Source organism: Cyprinodon tularosa, unplaced genomic scaffold, assembly GCF_016077235.1.
Source record: "Cyprinodon tularosa strain WSP-4 unplaced genomic scaffold, ASM1607723v1 ctg372, whole genome shotgun sequence".
Lineage (NCBI taxonomy): Eukaryota > Metazoa > Chordata > Actinopteri > Cyprinodontiformes > Cyprinodontidae > Cyprinodon > Cyprinodon tularosa.
Window position 1 is genome coordinate 570506 of NW_024039088.1, and position 21360 is coordinate 591865.

General features: G+C 35.4%; 1 protein-coding gene across 10 annotated transcripts in view; it reads left to right on the forward strand.

Moving 5' to 3' along the window:
- Positions 1-21360, forward strand: part of LOC119790846 (protocadherin-15-like) — a 308278-nt gene that overhangs the window by 170489 nt on the left and 116429 nt on the right. For 7 of the 10 annotated variants that reach the window (XM_038296569.1, XM_038296568.1, XM_038296570.1 and 4 more), the window contains 7 exons: positions 2252-2458; positions 2945-2965; positions 5677-5811; positions 12105-12254; positions 13830-14023; positions 15148-15280; positions 15503-15582. In XM_038296569.1, the coding sequence (XP_038152497.1) occupies positions 2252-2458; positions 2945-2965; positions 5677-5811; positions 12105-12254; positions 13830-14023; positions 15148-15280; positions 15503-15582 (920 nt within the window). The remainder of the gene's footprint in view (positions 1-2251; positions 2459-2944; positions 2966-5676; positions 5812-12104; positions 12255-13829; positions 14024-15147; positions 15281-15502; positions 15583-21360) is intronic. The other 3 variants (XM_038296571.1, XM_038296578.1, XM_038296575.1) reach the window with 1 other exon arrangement.

A 21360-nucleotide genomic window follows, 5' to 3' on the forward strand; every position in this document is an offset into this window, starting at 1 on the left:
CACTTTAACTGTTTATAAAATATTTTGACTTTTAAATTAGGACACTTATATGGCCAATTTCGGAAAACTCCTTCACTTTGTGCACCAGTTATATTCAAACCAACTCTGATTTATTGAAATTAAATATGTATGCAGCAGCTAAATTGGAATCTCAACACGCTTGGCCAATAATTCCTGACAAGCAGAAATTATTTACATTTCACCTGAATAGTGCTTGAAGTGCATAGCTTTGAAGGTAAATTAAGTTGTTTAGTTTATTAAATTATTTTTTTAATTGAGATTTGTTAATGAAAGACAAGTGTTTTGTATTCTCTTTGCTTGCTATGATAAACAAGTTTCCTTCACAGTGTCTTTATAGAGCCCAGCTGTGTTTACCTTAGTATGAATACATATACGTTGTGAAGGTCTCTGATGTTTCTCGTTTAGCATCAGTGAAAGTGTCCCGAAAACAGAGACACCAGTTAACAGCTAAAAAATAAAGCCATAGAAATATTTGAAACTAAATTCGGTTATAAAAAAACATCCCAAGCTTTGAACCATCTTATAGAATGTTTTTAGGATGTGCCTCTAAAACGGAAAAAGTATGGCTCACATGCAAACCTATAAAGATTGAGAGCACAGATCAATGAAGAAGCTCATAGGCCGATGGTAATTCTCGAGGAGCTGTAAAGATTGGCTTCACCAACCTGTTTTCTATTAAGCCTAACATTTCACAATGATAATTAAGTTTGCTGTCTTATTGCTAGTTTGCCACTGGTTTCTCATCATTATCACAATATGTAAAACTACATTCACTGCTCATGGGAACTCTTGACTATTTTTTGCCATTCAGAAATCATATTTTATGGAGGTAAGGTTCCTCCTTAAAAATTACCTAAAATAGCCAGAATTGTATTATACAACTTTAAATAAAAACATTCTATGGGCTGTGATGATCCAGTCAAATTTTCACACACTGTAAAATTATTTTAGAATCTGTGGTAATACTTGAAAATCCTAAACAAAATCCATCTAGCCTGAATGTTCTGAGCCATTTCAGGTTCGAGCCCCACTCCCATAGACTGCCACTCTGGGTCCCTGACCAAAGACCCTAGACCACACACTGCTCCCCGGTTGCTGCACAATAGCAGCTCACTGCTCCCCAAGGGGATGGGTTAAATGCACAGAGTAAATTTCGTTGCTCTGTAGTTGTGAAAGTCTTATGACAATAAAAAAAAAAAAAAGCTGGGAAAAAAATGATAGGCTTACCATCTTGTCAAATCACATTTTCCTGAGAAACAGAGGACATCTGTTTTGTTACACATGCTTTCACATTTTGTTGCAGTAAGAGCTGCTCTTTACGACCACAGATTGGAAGTCAGTTCCACTCCAGTGGAGTGAGTAAAGATAAGGCCTTCAACTCTACATTTGGATACCCAACTGTGATATGTTGGACATCCAGCATCACCATGGGACATGTTTGCAAAATGTTTGACACATGTGAAAGTGTTAATAGTTTACCTTTGCTGTTTTTGAACAATAAACTAGCCAATAAAATATAAAGGGAATTTTGAGAAAATCAGAAAAATCTAAATTGGCTTTAAGAAAATAATTTTATGAAGAGATTTAAAAATATCTGAACTTGGACAACTTTATTTGTTTTCCCCAGCTTCATTGCAAGATTAACACTTTAGTGTTACTTTGTCCACACAGACAGCAACAGTTCAGTTTTCGGAGAAAATAAATCAATATGGTGAGGAGATTAGTGAGGATTGTGTTTATCAGATCATTGCATTGTAAATCAATAAGGTTCAAGACAGAACTGAAACTTTGCAAACAAACTAAGATCTCAGACTCAAAATTGACTTCACCACAACAGGGATATACAGTAGAATTTGATGTAGCAGGTTTTAAATAGTTAATTGGTTAATTTTAACTTTTAGACTCAGCTACTGTACCATTTCCTGAGATTCCCCTTCTCTTGGTAGCAAATCATTTGACAAAATGAAATTGCAAGTAGTTATGGTCTCTCTGCTTCAAACGATGGCATTTTCATAAAGTGCCATTGTAATTAACGAGTATTAGTACTTGCTGGAGCACTGTTTTTAACTTAGAAAATAAAGCTTAATCTCTTATTGAAAAAAAAAACAAAAAAAAAAAACAAAGTTTTATATATGTTATTCTGTATTTACCATTTGTAAATTGTAAATCATTATATCTATACTGTGGAAATTTCTCAAACTATAACCTCTATGTACTTTTTTCCATCCAGGCAGAACAGGACAACGGACATCCCTTACCAGCTTATGCTGACCTCATTATCGAAATACTGGATGAGAACAACCAGGCGCCATATTTTCAGTTCGCCTCCTATCAGGGATACGTGAGCGAGTCCTCCCCAGTGGGGACAACTATTTCTGCCAGTTCCAACCTCACTGCCCCTCTAGGGATCATTGCTTTGGATAATGACATAGAAGAGGTAGGAATACAGAAAGCCCTTTAACACGTTAGATGCTCTATAAGCTACACCATACATAGTTATGACATATTGCATTTTATGTTCTTTTGTATTCATTCAGTTTTTCATTTCTTTATGTATTTTTTTTTATTCCATTCATTTTTTGATTTATTATTTTATTACATCTTTTTATTTGTTTGATCATTTCTTCATATATAAATGTTATTCTAAATTTCTTTTAATTATTTCATTACATAAGTATTATTGTCATGCATAATTCTTTTATTAATTTGTCCATTTATTACTTACTCAATATTTTTCTCTAAATAAGGATTAATTTATTAATTTAGCTCTAGCATGTATTTTGCTTGTATTTATTTTTCTTCTATATTTATCAAATACATTACACATATCCATTTCTTCATTAGATTGAATTGTACTTTTATTTTGTTTTATTTTTATGTATTTTTGTGACCATTCATCTATTCACTTTTTTTTCACTTAAAGCTGTCCCCTGGTGATACACCTGTGGGTAAAAGGAGTGCCTTTCATTGTGACAACAAACAGCATAAGGAAGGATGTCCTGACCCAATTTTGTTGCACCAAATTTCCTTAGAATTTTAATAACTAAACTTATTTTGACAGGCTTCTTATTAGTTTATTCCAATACTGATGGTATAAAAGGATGCAGATCTACACTCTGCAGATCTAGTCACTTAACATATTTCAGTATTGATATCAGTCAAGCAAATCAAATTTAGGGGGTATGATGGTATTGATATTTGCACAACAAATCTCCATCAGAAAGCTGTCTGAACATATTTAAATCACCTTTCCTCTCATTTTTTTTTATATAATGTATATCATGGGAGGTTCAATATATTAATTTTTTGCTTGATATTCATATATAAACTAAAAAAGCAATGTTTACAGTGACATTAAGAACACCGTGCTTGCCTTTGCTTTTTATGATGTCCATATTTACTTTGGTTTTCTCAGAAAAGACTGACTTTTATGTTGGCATACGCAAAGAACATGTTATATTAAAAGAGATCAGATTAGCAGCCTTAATCTGCTCTTTTTCTACCCTCCAACAAATTGACTCAGAACATCCTCACTATTAATGCATGAATCTCTACTGAAATACAAATGGATTCTAGGCATGCTTTTTGCTGGAGCCCCTTTTTACATGGACAAATAATTTGTTAAATGGTGAAGGAAGAACCTAACAGTTGATTAAGTATAAAATAGATCTATAGTTGTGATGGAGGATTATTTTGACCTGATTTTTGTAGTTTTAAGAGAGTGTTTTTATTTTGAATGTGCATGTGTTTGAAGTGCTTTGTATTTTTTATTTTTTTTGTTCAAATCTATGAAACTCTTCTCTACGGGTGTTATACTTTCCCATGCATGTTTTTTTTTATCTGACTTGTTGTTTAGTGTATGGTTTGTTTTTAGAATCTGAAAAACGCAGCAGTTGGGTCTGCAAATGTTTTTAAATTTTAAGTGTAATGAAGAAAGTATGCTGTCAAATACATTTCAAATTGGAAAAGACAGGATAGCCACGTCTGTTTCATCTCTTAAAATATCCGCCAAATCGGTCTTTGGAAAAGATTAACAAATCGAAATGAAAAAACAGGTACAATCAATCAGATCCTGACCCTGTTGTTTACAAACTACTATGAGGACAAGGATTGTTGAATATGAGTCAAAGCTGGCCAGCAGCAATGTAGCATCATAATCTGCATCTTTATTTTATAAAATGGACATCATCATATGTCTTCAGTGCCTCCATCTCAATGTAGAAAAAGAACAGTAAAGTAATTTTATGGAAATCATTGCCTAATCACGTATTTTTTGTAAAGCCAAGATAAGTGTTTCTCTTGTTAATAGAACCAAATTATTAAGGTATTTGCTTAAAATAAACTCACGTACTAGTTTTCATACTCCAATATTAGAGAACTGTCTTTTTTAAATGATGCCTTAGAACTATTTGTTTTGGGGTGAAATTTTAACATTTTATTTTTTCCAAAATTGATCATAGCATTGATTATAAACTTTATTACATTTTCTCTCAACCAAAATATGCATCTAAATGGAAAAAAAAAGACAAAAAAGGATCTGCTCTTAAAAAGATTGAGACATTATAGAAGTAACATTGAGTTTGAAGGAATATATGTAGTAATATTTAATAAAATATTGGTGTTTTAGTAAACAAACATTCTTATAACTGAATACTTCCACAAAAACTTTGATAACAACTGATAATGAGCTCTTAATTTCTAAAATTAGAATACATTAGTGCCATCAACAAGTCTTTTATTCCTTCCTTTATTTATTTATATATGTATATATATGTATATATATGTATATATGTATATATATATGTATATATATATGTATATATATATGTATATATATATATATATATATATATATATATATATATATATATATATATATATATATATATATATTAAATGTTTATATTGCTTCTTTTCATGATTGAAAAGCTACTTTAAAACAGCTATTTCACTTGGACAAACTTTTTTTTTTTTACATAGTTTTCCTTTTAGTAGGTTGATGTTAGAAAATGTCATTTGGTCTAAATTTTAACTAGACGACAGTTTATGTAAGGTGCAGCTCAAAAGTCTGAGGTAGTTATGTTTTTTACAACCCCATCTGCTTTGTTTGATACATCAATGCCACATGCTGCAAAACTGAGCATCACCATAAAGCTCTGTTTTGCTTCATCACGCTGCTTGAAATTTTGCATTTTTATCACCCAAATGCTTGAAACTTGATCCAATGTTTAGATTCAAAACCACTTCTCAGAATCTTCTTAAAAGGTTTTGCTCACAAATAAGTACTGTAAATTGACTTCAAATCGTATTCCACTTTGTTTCATTTAAAATCATTGAGGTTTTAACATGTATGATTGTTTTTCCCTAAATGAAAACAAATAAACCAAAAAAATAATTCTAATGCATCACTAAAAGCAGAAAAGCATTTTAAATATATCTAAACTGACAGAGTTTAATGGTTTTCTTCAGCTAATACTTCGTTTTGTGGAAACGCCTCCCAGCAGATTACTTTTTTCCAACTCGTTTTCACATCCAAATATTTTTGTGATAGGTTTCTGAGTCCCACAGCTGCTACCTTGGGGGGGGGGGTTGATGATAAAACATCAGTGTCACCATGGTTACATGTCCCTTTTGGTGTCTTCCTCTTTTGGAAAGACCAAAGACCCTATGGTGAAGATTACCCTGGATGACTACACCACAATTTTCAGCCTGACCCCGACTGGCATAATCCGCTACCTGAGGATCCTAAAACCTGTGGACCGGGAACAGCAGATGACTTATACTTTCACGGTGAGTCTCCAGCTCCTTGCAGGTATCCTCAAATCAGCCCTCTAGTCTAACACTTGTCCTTCTGTGTGTGTTAACCTGTTACTGCTAAACCATCAGGGATGTGGAGATATCTGAGCTACAGGCTAAAACTTTGATAGAGTTTATTATGACAACAGTATGTATATTATGAATTAAATTGTTTGCTTAATAATTTTGACTTTTATTTGAAAAATTACAATGTAACCCTCAAGGCTTACAAAATATATATATATATATATATATATATATATATATATATATATATATATATATATATATATATATATATATATATTTAAATATATTGTTGTTAATACCATTCTAAAAATTTTACTAGTCCTGTTAAACTTGACTTCTCCCTCTGGAAAAGAAGGTCATTGCAGGCTGAAAAAGGTCAGCTTCTCACCTCCTTTACTATCCTCCTAATTAGCTTGGCAAGATGTGGTCGAGTTATTATCCAGCCTTTCTTGTCAGTGTTGGATAATTTTTACTTTTTACTACTGGTCTGATTGTAGATATGAATGATATTAGTTGAGCATTTATTTCCCTGAAGCAGTTTCCTGACTAATATTGATCTATACACAGTACATCTAGCAGCTTTGTTACCTTGTGGGGACAGAATACAGCAAACTTCCTAGCAGTATGATAGATTTTGGGAATTTAAAGGTACTTTACAGGTACAGGTACTCAACTGCTCCCCAGGAGGGAAGGTTCTCTTCTTGTGTTTAGGGTTAGGTTTTGGTGTAAAATTAGAAGTCAATTTAGGTTAGAGCAAGTTATATGTTGATAATGGTTGTGTTTGGGGTAAGGGTCTGGGTTAGGCCATATAAATGAATGGAAGTCATAGAAAAACTCCCCTTAAAACAGAGAAACTTACACAAATTGTGTGTGTGTGTGTGTGTGTGTGTGTGTGGTTGGGCCCATCTTGGCATCAGAGTGAGAACCTTTTTTTTTCCTGGTCCTAGTGAGCTATTTAATTGTTAGGTTTAGGGCTAAGGTGTGAATTGAATTTAGTTTAGGGTTAGAGAGCGTCTAGGTTTTTTTTTTCTGGTAATGGTTATCAGAGTTTTCAGAGTTAGGCATTAGAAATGGTTGAAAATGACTTAAAATCAATGGAAGTCAGTGGGAGTCGACGCAAGACCTCCCTACATATAGCAGGACGAGAATGAGTCTGTGTGGATGTGTGTGTGTGTCTGTAGGACTGACCTTTTTGTTCAGGGTGCTGTGTTCAGGTTGGTTTGGTCGATACATTTGTATCTGTCTTTTTATGCATTTGGAGCAGAAGAACTAGTAAATGTCTGAAAACTTTTAAAATCAGGACCTGTCTGAAGACATTGTAGTGGACACTGTCAAGTTTTTTAAAGAGGGACTTCATTCAGCATTCTGTGTAAAGCAGAAAACCCAGTTGTTCAATATCACTAGCCTCACCAGATCCCTGCTTCTTTTCCATCTCTTAATTCCACCAGTGACTACAGATCCCTCAGACTACTTCTCCCGATGACAGGACTCTGTTTTGTACTTGAAGTAGTAGGTGTGCAGAGTAAAAATGAATGGTGAAACCTCTGTATATTGTGGTACTCCCTATGTGCCCCTATGCTCCTCACTACATGGTTAGATAGTTGACCCTTCAGTTTTACAAACTGGTTTACTTGTCAGTTAGTCTTTGATACGTTCAATTCCTGAGGCCTCCACCAGAGTCATTTGGAGTTTCTGAAAAAGTAAATTGGGCTAAATTGTGTAGGGATGCACTATATTGGGATTTTGGCCGATATCCGATATGCCGATATTTTAAAACTCATGTAGCCGATAACCGATATCGATACTGATGTTAAAGCTGGACAAAAATAAGTAGTCATTGAAAATAGCAGTTTTGTTATCCATTTCTGACACTTTGAAAAATAATATACTCAAATATATTTTCATATGCTGATATCAAATTGATTTTTAAAAACGCGGTATCAATCTATTTTACTTTCAAAATCTTGTGAAATTTCATTGTTCTGTTACAAACTCTGATGATATTTTGCAAATTCTTGTGAGATTTTGTTAGTAAAATAGATCGATACCGCATCAATATATCAACATATAAAAATATGGCAAAATTTCGTGAATTTTCAGGGGATTTCATAGCATAACGATGACATATAGCAATATTTCATTAGTAAAAGAGATTGATATGGTGTTTTTAAATGGCAATATATCAGCATATGAAGATTGTGATATTTTAATGTATCAATATTTTTTCCCTCGTCTTTAGAAGTTTTTAAGTCTGTCAAAAAGTTTTTGAGGAAGAAGAAGAAGTAGTATTTATTAATTTTTTTTTTTTTAGACTTTAGAAACTCAGAAGCTGATCAAATATCGGGTTAAATATCGGTGGGGTGGCCGATGTCCGATATTCAGTTTTAAGGCCGATACAGGCCGATACCGATAAGGGGCCGATTATATCGTGCATCTCTAAATTTGTGTTAAATACACCGGAGAATTTTAAGTGCTTGCAGTGCTACCTGCCTTTTAGATATGAGAGTGGGTTTGTTGAACTAGGTAAATCATCTTCAACCCCAGATCCAAAGCAATAAGCAAACGGCATGAGGTCCTGCTTGTTTTCTTTCTCAGATGGACCAACAGGTGTCTATTGGACCTTCATGCCTAGGCATGTCAAGGTAACTAGTGTATAGTCGCTAAAGACCATTGGCTGAGTTTTATTTAGCACCGGAACAAGGCAGGTGGTCATCCACATCACTGAAACTGTTGCCAGGGTCAGGCTAAGGTTGAAGAGGTGTTGTAGTATCCTCTTGGAGCTGCTCAGCACAGGCCTTTAGCACTATGGAGCTGACACAATCTTGACTTGGTGCTGGCTTATTGCAGTTTCAGTCACTACGATTGCCTCTTTACAGACAAATTGATGAGGGAGGGAGCAGCACCATCTTCTGAATTAGATGAGACCAATAGAAAAGATGACTTAAATTTTCTTTCTTCTTTGCTCCTTCTCTGGATCCTTTGCACCTTTTTTTTACCCAACTGGGAACTGTGAAAGTAGCTGTTATTGCTTGAGATGTAGATGGAACTGCTGCTGGGTTAAAGTATCAGCATCCAACATCAGTAGTAAGAACAATCAAAAACAAAAGTGAAACATGTCATGTTTTTTTTTTTTTTTTTTTTTACCAGATTGCTTTAGTTTATTTCTTTAGGTACAATGAGAGGTCCTAATTTATACAACAATTTTTTATATACTTTTTGAATGTCAAAAGTTTTTTATTTGTATGCTTTTATACATTTCTCAAACAATTAATTGAACCAGCATGCTTCTCTAGTAATCCATTTAGTTGTCTGCTCAGGCTTGATGGCCAATTGTTCTGTGTTTAGGCCTGAGACTATAAACTTTTATATAAAATATAAAGATTTCTTTTAAAATGTGTCTATTGCAGAATCTGTTGCAATTTGCATATAGTTAGATTGAAAATTTTAAATTAAAAGCTAAATCTTAAGAGTTGGTGTGATCAGACATTACTAGAAAAGGTCTTATAAAATTATTTTTCCCAAGCCTACTCACAAATCTCCTGTGAAAATGAAAGCCTTGGAAGGATTTGGATTTGTTGTGATGTTATTGTTGTTCTTTGAATAACTTCTTTGAAAAGTTTCATTCTTAAATAAAAATGTGGAGTATGAAAAGAACTAAGACTTTCGAAAGATGTGAGCCTTCATCTATCACTATGATGCCGGCATTTGACTTCAATGCCTGTGAGAAAGCCATGAAGGCATGAGCAGGCCTTTAACATTATTATTGTTTTTACATTTTTCAGTTCTTATAAAGTGACTGTTAAAGCCAGGGTTTACATACAGTCATCTTGGACCTGTATATGACATCGAGTCTGGTGTTTTAAACATTTATGATGTTCATTCTGAGAAGTGGAATTATTGTACAGTGAAGCACTTCAATAACTTTTATTGAGAAATTAAGTGCATATTAAATGTTACATTGAGGTTTAAAAATTAACAGAAATGCTAAGATTTTCAATAAAGACCTCATTAATGTTTGTTTAATTGCCCTTTATTAAGTTACTTCTCAACTGCATGTTTTGTGTTGCTCTAAACAATACTTGTTTAATTGTCATTGGATAGATCACTATTATCCTTGGTATCTTTAGACCGCCTGAGGAGACTATAAGTGTGAGAAGTAGTTGTGAGCTTAATTTCAGCTTCATTATGCGCTCAGGGGCACATTAACTGTATATTCCTGCACCACCACTTTGCATATCAGCGTGACTGGGTGGATTTTGCTTTAGTTGAACGTGCTTTTACTGGTCAGCTTGAATAGTAAAGTTATATATAAATCCAGCCCATTTACTATTTGTTAAGACTGTTTTGTTGGATGATCAGGACTTTTTAACATAGTCCACAATTCTTCTACAGTGTTACGGTCAGGGTATCCCAAAATCTGTTTTATCCATTCTTACACTCATTTCAATCTGTATTTAGGATCACGGTTCTTTGGGAACAGATTAAAAGTTTTCTTTAAAAAAAAATTGGCATCTCAATGTTTCTTAAGCTGCAGATTTCAGTCATGATCAAATGTGTTGATTTTAGGGCAAGAGCTTCATTTTAGTAAGACTTCATATAGATTTTTGCAGGTTTTTAGTTCACTTGTGTTACTGACCACCATTATTTTATTATTGTAATTTTTTTTGCACCTGATGGTGACAGTTTCAGTCAAAGGATTGACATAAAGTCACTAGATTCACATCACAACTAGTTTTGGAATGAACAAACTAATAATTTATAAAGGCCTACCCCCACATCAACACTTCCAAAAAAACATTTATGCACTAAACTTAAAAACATATTTCATCTATATGCATCGCAGGTCAAGAAAGATGAAACATGTTAGACTATCTTTGAAACAGAGCCAGGCTGTCAAGAGTAAAACTTTTATTTATATATATATATATATATATATATATATATATATATATATATATATATATATATATATATATATATATATATATATATATATATATTATTTTTTTTTTAAGCTTAGCAAACTTACTTTTACTGCATGTTTTACTCTAACAAAGATCATTTGGTGCAGTGCATATAATTTTTTTTATTGATGGAAATATTTCTTTAATTCACAAAAATATATATGTATACTGTTGCTGTCACAGTTATGGATTCTGCTGAGCGCTACAGATGAAAGCTACAGTGAACAAGTACACATAGATGGCTTAGTTTGAAACTGTCCTTCAGGCAACTATTTGATAGCACTGTACTCTTGTCTTTGAATGCATTCATTTTAATTACTTAAAATAAATATATGAACAATTCCTTCGCTTTGGTCATAATGTTTAACTTGTTTAGTAACACACTCAGATAATGCCTGAAAATTATTGAAACATGCAGATGTGTTGTTTGTTAAGAGCAGAGGTCACAGATTAGCGGACCAGGGATCCGGACCCACCTGCTGGCTAATCCGGACCCAACCTAATTCAAAACATTTATAAATTACTGCATTTTTTCCGACAGCAGTGTCTAATTTCACCAGCGCTGCTTCTCCTGTATGTACGGTAAAGCCCTCTGGAGCATCCGGCACCAGGCTACAGGTGATACAAATTAGCCAATGAGTTGTGTCAGTCTGGGTTGCTGCTGCTGGCCACTTTTAGACACAGCAGGCAAACCTGTGGCAAGCCAGGCGATGGGAAAGAAGCAGACGATGAGAAAAAGAGAGCAGCGAAAGTGTGGACTGCTGGAAGAACCGCGATGATCTGGTGAAAGAAAAGTGAAATGGTGTGCTCAAAGATAACCTTGCACATTTTTAGTATTTTTGGCTCAACTTATTGCTGTGAAGCAGGATTCCCCACCATGAACATGATCAAAAATAAATATTGATCCAGGCTGACGAATGAGCAACTTGATATGTGCTTGAGAATGGCATTTAACAAATGGTCAGTTCAGGCTTTTTATAAATTATGTGGATCAGGAAATTGTCTATATACCAAACGGAAAGATTGTTGTTCTCTACTTCAAAAAAAAACTTTAGATTTTAAAATGGAAAAGTTTTCTATTTTTTTATATATTTTATTTAAAAGGTCAATTTTATTTTTAGTGTGAAATGCAGTTTAAAGTAACAGATTATAATTAAAGATGTCTCCGGACCTTTACTGGTTGTTGATTTTCTTTATTTGGACCCCGCTGATTTTTAATGGTTTACCCCTGGTTTAGATGGCTTCAGTATTCTAAAATCTACAGTAAGTATTTCTCTTTTTTTATGTTTACAGATGATGGCATCAGATGGTGTCCAGCAGAGTAGCCCAGTAACTGTCAACATCCTGGTTATTGATGCCAATGACAATACACCCACGTTTGCACAGGTCTCCTACAGTGTTGAAGTCTTTACAGACATGCAGCCAGGGGAGACAGTTCTACAGGTAATCAATCCAGAGCGATCATTCTCTCCTATTTTGCCTTCCTATTTTTTTGTCTACCACTGAGACACTCTGCACTTTGTCCTCATCACACAGAATCTCTCTTTCAAATGCTCTTTCATGCTCAGTAAGAATAACCACAACAGTCTTACCCATTGTGTTGACAGGCAAAGCCCAGGAGCATATCTGCAGTCATAACAGACATGGCAGAGAAAATGTTTTTTCTCTGGCATCAGTAAGTCATAGTGGAAGGGCTCCGTGATAGCAATTTATCAACCCTTCTTATAGCATACAACAGGATTTGGAAATAAGGCAGGATTGCTTTTCTATTACTTAAATCTCTTTGGAGTGCTCTATGGATTTGGGTCAATGTTTTGATATAATTACTACAATGCCTTTTAGCTTTCCATCTATATTCCTTTACTCTATGCCTGCTAAGCAATTGTAGTATGGAAGCCAAGCATTTACAGAACCTTGCTAAAGTATGCATACCTCTTGATGTTTTTCTTTGACCTCTGTGTATTTTATTAAAATCAAGCAAATATGCTTTTTACTCAGGAATTAATTCATATTTGTATATATAGACAGTGAATATATATATATAGAGAGATATGGAGAGAGAGAGTTAAAGCGGTAGTCTTTCTTTCTTTAAAGCAGTAGTCTTCATTTTAATTTTTAAGTCTCAAACTGATTTTTTTCCAAGGCTGTCTTCATTTAGATCTATTTATCTTACTGTTACCTTTTGACTACAGTACTTTCCAGTCCCTAATGAAGAAAATCCTCGACATGATGTTACCACCACCATGCTTGGCTGTGGTGATGGCATTTTAAAGATCATGAACAGTGTTTGCTTTTTACCTCTCATATCATTTTAAGGTGAAAGAAAAACAACAACAAAAAAACTATTTTTTTCAAACAGTTACTTCACCATGTCTGAAATGAGGCCAGGGGTTATGGTGTCTGCTCTGACTGCTTAGCCCATTTCATGAGCAGTTTATATGAGCTGGAATCTCCCCTGAGAATGCAAAAGCTTATTTAATGCTACAACTTTTACTCCAATGTCAGTATCATGGAAAAATGAGGTCGTTGAAGCTTGGATTAAGTTCCAAGGCTTCAAAGATATGAGGTCAGCTGCAACATGAAGGCTTATAATTAAGAGCAGCTGAATTCCCCAAATATTTAAGTTGAAGTTAGCAATGGTTCCTTATTCAGTTTGGATTTGAAATATTCAGTTTGAATAACGTTGTCGTGATAAAAAAAGTTTTTTGTAGCCATTTCTTTACAAATTTATAGTAAATGTTATCTGATTTAAACTGTGATCATTAATTAAGAGTTTCAACCAGCTCTCTATTTTTACAAAGAAATAATCCGATATTCTCATTAAAATAAGATAGCGGTGCAGCAAAGCACGTGGTGCCATGAAACCTCAGAACTCCCACCTGAGGAAAAAAAAATACTGTTTCACAAATAATGTTAGCTGTAAATTTAAACCACTAAAACTAAAAACAGCGGAATAGAAGGCAGTTGTATGATGCCACAATGTGTTGTCTTACTATATGTCTAATTTTGTTTTCTCAGTTAACTGCAGTAGATGCTGATGAAGGACTGAATGGTCTGGTGACGTACGAGATTCTGGCTGGGGCCCAAGGAGACTTTGTTATTAATAATCGATCTGGACGTATCACTGTGGCGCCTGGTGTTACGTTAACTGTGGGCCGATCATATGCACTAACAGTGAAAGCCTCAGACAATGCACCAGACACCCAGAGAAGGTATAGTAATATGACAACTTATCAAAATCATACAGAAGTGAGAAATTAGTAATCATCAAAGGCATTTACTTTGTTTTACTAATCCTATGGCCAGTAATACTTTAAAATATGTAGATTTTCTCTCTATCTCATTACTTTTTAATTGATTTCAGTTTGTCCAAGATGCAATGCCTTGGTCATATCCAAAGGTCTTTCATGTCTGTAGTTTCAGTTTGACTGTGGATGTCATGTTTGCTTAATGATTTTAATAATGTTTCATGGGAACTGTTTTGAGATAAAGTGTGAGAAAAACTTTATCTCAAAACAGTTCCCATGAAAAATCACCCTTTGGCTTTCTGTTTGTCTATCCATCCATCCATTCTGAAATCTGCTTATACTTTGGGATGCCAAGACTTTACCATGCCAGAAGAGATACCGTCTATCTAGTTAATTTTGGATATGCCTTAGGGTATCTTTTTTAGATATGCCTGGAAAACTTTAAAGTTCCCCTGAAAATGTGGTCTTTATACCAAAGAGTTGGGAGCCAACTCATAGGTCCTCAAACTGATCAAACTGATCAAATTCCTAACCTTATCTTTATGCTAAGCTGAGCAACCCTTCTTAGAAAACAAAGTTTGTTGCATCTTGGATCCCATCCGTTCAGTCATTAACTATATATTCTAACTGCAATTGAGAGCTGAAACAAAGACGGACCAGTAATTTAAGACCTTTTCTTTAAGGCTGAGAGCTTTTTATATTATGACAGATTGAAGTGAAACCTGGATGCCTTAAAGCGAAAACCCACTTGTTCTTCACCCTTTCCATTTCTATGATGCCAAGTTATTTGACATCTTGAGATCTCAAGTCTGAGGCCATGGTTTCTGCCAGGAAACTATGGTCTGGGTTAGGCAAAAGAAATGAGTAGGACATGAATGGAAGTCAATGGAAAGTCCTCACAAGGATAGTGTGATACAATGTGTGCATATGTATGAAATATCCACATATAGCTCTGATGATAGCTATCCTTTGACTAAACCTTGACATTTTCTCTGAACTATGGGGAAAGTGTTGTGGTTAATGAACGGAACAATTTCTGGAAACAGAAACTCGGATCATTGCTTCAAATGTGCTCTTCTGTTACCCAGGAGCTCCATCACTACAGTTTATATTGAAGTTTTACCACCCAACAACCAGAGTCCTCCACGCTTCCCCCTTCTCACCTATAACCTAGAGATCAGTGAGGCCATGAGGATTGGAGCTATTCTCCTTAACTTGCAGGTAAAGCATTAATTCATTTATACTATCCTTCACATTTAGTGTGCATATTTTGACATAGTTTGCACAGTTTAGAATTCATTCTCAAAAAATGTTTGAATTATAATGTAAAAGTTTATATAATGCTTGTTAATTTCTTATTTACTCCTATATCTATAGCTGTCATGTTTCTCTGTACATTGTTAACTTTATATGGCTCTAACCTCTCAGTTTTATTTGTTCCAGGCAACAGACAGAGAAAATGATCCGATCACTTATCGAATTGTGAGTGGGGATTCACTGAAGGTTTTCAATCTCTCAGAAACGTAAGTGTAAACATATATATATATATATATACATTAGGGCTGGCCGATAATTCAATAACGATATATATTGATCGATAGACGTGTGGCGCAATAGAAAAAAAGAGGGTCGATAAAAGTTCGATAAAAAAGAAACGCAGTTTTCCTTCCTTCTCAGTGAAGCCTAGCATGTAGGTTTATGCTAGTCACTACTTCCTCCCAACCAATCACAATCGCGGACCCAGGCACGCCGTCACAAAGCGCCGCCCTCTCAAACCACAACACAGAGCACATGAAGATGTCGCAGCAAGGAGAGTCGGAGGAAATTGTTTCAAAGAAGGGTTTTTGTAGTTCGGCAGTCTGGCAGTATTTCGGTCATGGCAAGTCGGACCAAAAACAAACCACAGTCATCTGTAAAATGTGTAGGGAAACAGTGAAAACCAAGTCTGATAACACAACCAACTTTTTTTTTTTATCATCTCAGCCGCTCACAGGAGTACGAGCTGTGTAGGCCCCGGCGCGGCTCTCCTCCGAGAAATCTTCGGGAATTTCGGGAAAATATATATATATTTTCAGTTCTGGGCAGTTTCCCACGTAGTTCTAACAATTGAGATAAAAATCCTGAGGGGCCAGAAACTTCAAAGTAATAACTCAGGTTAAAGCAGGAAACGGGGGCGGCGGCGGCGGTTGGGGGGTTTTTATTTATTTGTTATATTTATTTTGGTCACTTTTCTGGTCACTTTAGTTTATTCTTTGTCAGTATTTAATAAAATAACCCAGGTCTCTTAAGTTATTTTTCTTTAAAATAATTCTGTTATGGTTAAAAAAGTTGGTTAAATAAAGATTTAATTCGAAGTCTGTGTTTGTGTTTTTTATTAAAATTCATTTAGCAATGTCATAAAAAGTCCAGGCAGAGCTGCACATAAAATATGGTTTCAGATCTTTTCAATAATTATCGATATCGATCAATATGCATTTTTTTTTATCGATAAGTTTTTTTTCTATATCGCCCAGCCCTAATATACATAAGTGTAAACATATATATGTGTGTGTGTGTGTACTTTTTTGTTTTGTCTTTATATAGTTTGGTCCCGCTCTCTCTTAATAAAAGCCAAATTGTTTAATGGGTATGATGAATGATTACAGAATCCTGTTTACAATCAAAGATATAACGTCCAACTATTTTTCAACAAATGAAATACATCTAATACCCTACTTTTTTTCTTTGATGCACAAGAAAAGCATCATGCAAATACTGAAGGCAGAGATGAGGGATATGTAGTCAAAAATTCATCCCCTCCCCATGTATTTGTTCTACACAGCCACTGAACCAGGTGGGTCCAATCTGACAATTTCATTAACTGCACAGATTGGACTCACCTGGTTCAGTGGCTGGGCAGAACAATTACCAGGCATGAAAATAACTTGTTGACTCGACATGCCCCATCTCTGCAAACATGTTTATTTCATATCATAGGTACGCCAACAACTTATTGTTGAAATGTTTTAAAAAGGCTTAGCTTGACAATCTGAACTAATTAGATTTCAGTTCACAACTTAAATAGAACGAATGTAACTCTAGAGAGATCAGGTTTTAACCCTGAATAAAAGACATTATTATTCTTTATTAATCGTTTTGGTTTATAAAGTTTGTACATGGATAGAGGCTAAGGGCAAGGGGTTTTGTAAAACCTCACAAAGCTGCACTGCACAGGTTTTCAGGACTCTGAAGCTCTTCAGTTGCTTCTTGTCATTATTTCTAGAATGACAGAGACAGGTTCCATGGTGGAAGATGAAACATTTGAGTTGTGAGAGGAAAGTTTTTGGTCAGAAGGTGAGCAGATATCCGTTTTTGATTGTGGAGAGGAGAGAGGGACCCCAAACTTGTTTCTAAATTAAAAATGTTGAAGAATCTGGTCAGTTAATTGGCTCTGTCTAGACTCCCTTCGACTTGAATCAGTTCATTTGCTCTGTCTAGACTCCCATAGACTTGAATCTTTATTCTGTATGCCTTATTGCTTTATCTTATCTCGACCTTAAGTAGCTTCTCTTTACACCTCAATAATTTCCTGTCTCCTTTCCTGAAGGCTCTTTTTCTCTTGTCAGGTAGTTCCATCAGATCACTGGCAATCCAGAGTTTATTGTTGTGGAGGTATTTAAAGGTTTGGGTTTTTTTCAGGATGGTGTTTTATACACAAAAACATACATAGTCGGTCACACAGTCATCATACATGGTGCACCCCAGTTTTTTAGCATCAACAATACCACGGGGCTTCTACAGCTTCCTCTGGCCATCTTCTTCCAGTTCTCTTCAATACAGATTTCCTCTTATAACAGGGCATATACTTTGAGCAGGGACAAAAAGGACATTGATCTGTTAGTTTTACGCAAGTGAAATGAAAATCCTTGAAATTTGCATAAAAATTTTCCAAGTTCTTTTTGTTTTTTTTCTTTGGTTGAGAGTAAGGTACCATTAAATCATCAGTTATTGCAACCAAAGCATTTCACTTTTGTGTTCTTGGCTTTTCCACATGTACACTGGTAACATGGCACACAGTGTCAGCATCTTACTCAGGTTTAAACTGGGTATAATTTTTACCCATCCCTACGCTTCTTAGTAAGCTCTGAGAAACTGATGTGTTCCTGCCAGATCACTCCTCCTACTTTACAGTAGTTTGCTTAGGAGCTAACAGTAAAGTGAATATTTTTTAATAATGAAAATTTAAAAATTAATTATGATTGTCTTCAATATAACAGTTAATAAAAAATAGAAAATGCATTGAAGTCAAATAAAACCCAGTCTGATATCTGTCTAGACTAGCATATTTATTTCACATTAGTAAAATGAAAATGAAAAAGGTAACAAGGCTTCTCTTTCTTGACTAAAATAATGATTGCACATTAATTCTATGTTAATAGGTGACAACATGAATGTTATTAATTGTGGATTTTTAAGCGTGTTCGCTTTAGATATTTATTGACAGTCCGTACAAGAACCACTGTATGTGGGATGACAGAGGAGCCAGACAGGAGTAATCAGACTGCCCATTTGAGATCAGCCAGAAGCATAAAGCTGCTGAATCTGTGAAGTGCAAATATCTAAAATCCAACCTAAAACTAACTCTAGGATTCTCTGAGGCAGCTCTATCTAGTATGGCTCTGTGACATTGCCTACACAGAAGCTTCCTCCATATTTCATTTGTGTTTGATGAAGGAGTAGTCACCGGTTGACACCATAGTGTCAGGCTGTGCATTGTCTGCTTAGTTGTTGTATTTGAATCCATCCATCCATTTTCTGTCATGCTTATCCCAAGCAGGACAGGTCGCCAGTCCATCGCAGGGCAACACAGAGACAAGCAGGACAAACAGCCATTCACCCACACACTCACATCTAAGGAGAATTTAGAGAAGCCAAAGAACCTAACAATCATGTTAGGGGACCATGTAGATATTGAATTGAAGGGGCCCCAAAGATGGACCGTCAGGGCATACCATGTTAGTTATGTGGTATTTCATGTAGTTAGCAACTGCACAGCAAAGTCCCTGTCCTTTAGGTAGGATTAAAAACATTATCAGTTTGCATTCATTCACCATTCTTTTCTCGTCTCTCACACAATAAGTAAAAAGTTACATAAGCAGAAACACTTACCTAACAACAGTTTGCAGGTGAGTCCTCAATTATTGACATGGGCTATTGGAAGGACCCTTCCACAATTGACCTGCTTTCATCTATGAAGAGAACAAGACGGCATTGATGAATATGCCAATCTTGGTGTTCTCTTGCATAGATCAAGCTCCCTGCATAGTGTTGGGCTGTGAGCACAACCCCCATCTGTGGACATTTGGCCCTCATACTATCCCCATAGAGTTGGGTTCTACAGTATGTGTATGTGTTTGCAGACACCTGCACATTTTTGGCCTATCGGAGGTCATTGTACAAAGGCAGAGGTAGCAGTGCTGCTGATGGGTTGTTGGCGTCCAACAGCCTCCTTCACATCTCCTGGTGAACTGGCCTGTCTCCTGGTAGCGCCTCTAGCCTCTAGACCCTAAGCTCGCATAGATGTGCCATCCTAGATGAGCTGCACTACCTGAGCCACTTGTGTGGGTTGTAGAATCTGTCTCATGCTACCACAAGTGTGAAAGCACCACCAACATTCAAAACTGACGAAAACATAAATCAGAAAGCAGACGTACTATAGATGGGTCTGTGGTCTTCACCTGCAGAACCAGTCCTTTATTTTGTGTGTCTTACTGATTGCTAATAATTCTCATCTGTTGCTTATTCCATTTGCACAACAGTATGTAAAATTTATTATTTTTCAATGTTACTTACTAAGTAGTCAGTTTGATTTCACAGAAGTTTGATTTAACTGAAGTTATAATGTGTTGCTTACATTCCCTCTACTTTCTTTCCCTTTTCATTTGTGTTGAAACAACCACATACATTGTTGACGGATGAACAAAAAATAATTCCAAAAAGCCTACTGCCAGAATCATCATTCATAAAGTAAACCTGTGTTTTCTCCTTATTTAAGGGAATAAATAATGCTTTAAATGTTGAAGTGGTTACTGCCTCTTTTAGCTTATCTCCTAAGCAAGCAAATAAAAAGAGGAAACATGGGGAGACTGTAAATGTAGAACCCTGCCAAACACATTTCTCTCTAATTGATTAAAGCCTTTTTTTTCAGTACTCGTAGCCTACCAGCTATAAAAGGACAGGCTGTTCGCTCTGTAACCAAGAAAAGTAAGGGCAGTCTGCTTTTGTTGGCATTGCATGTAATCACCCTAACCACATATGACAGAAATCCTGCTAAAACAAATTGATTAATTTTCTCTCTGCACGTTCATTTTGTTGCAAAAATGTCTCAAACTCCCATCAGCATATAAATACAACAACCTTGAGTAGGTGCCTGAATAGCACAACATGATGAATTCAAAATTATTTTTCTACGCTTGATGAAAGTTTAATCCGAGGGACTCTTTTAACCCTCAGAAGTATATTAGCATTCGGTAAATACATTTTTATTTTATTTTATTCGGGGTATGTATAAAATTGGTTCAGTCTACCAGTAATGAAATAAAAAGAGATGACTGAGACAGATTTTGCTAATACCTTAAGGAAAATCAACTATGTAAGTTAAGGTGTGTGGATCAACCCTTGCCTTGCCAATTTAACAGTGCCATACATGTTTTTATTTTGTCTGACAAAGCCCCTTTCCAACTGCTTATACATGTGACATGCATCACTACGTGCCTCTTTCAACGTAAGTGTGCTGCATCCAAAGCAGACAAGTGAATGCATATTAGTGCAGCATGTTAAAATAATAGTAGATTTCATGATCTTAATAAAGGTGGCATGTATGGATGAAAAAAAGAGGGAATCGACCTACCTTTGTTTCACACCAAAAGTAAACTGTACCATCTGCAAGCTAGGGGTTGTTTTTGTGGCAAATAAGTTCTGCTAAAAATGTATTAGACCAAATAACTAAGGTTAAAACCATGAATTTCAACATAGAAATACCCTTACACTTCAATATTTATTATAAGAATGTTTAAGTTTGGCCAGGCCCCCCTGCACGCAGATACTGATGCTATGGAATACTCCTCTCATGTATTGAGACACAGGGTGTAGAAGAGGTTGTGGACATTGTGTCACATGATATGCATATTACTTGGAATAAAGATTTTAGTGGGCAATGAAGTAATCTTTGTTTAGCAGTTTGAAGTTCGTGTACAATGCATGTCAATATATGAAGAGATGGGTACTCCTGTCGCATAATCATCTGACATGCAGGGGTCTGA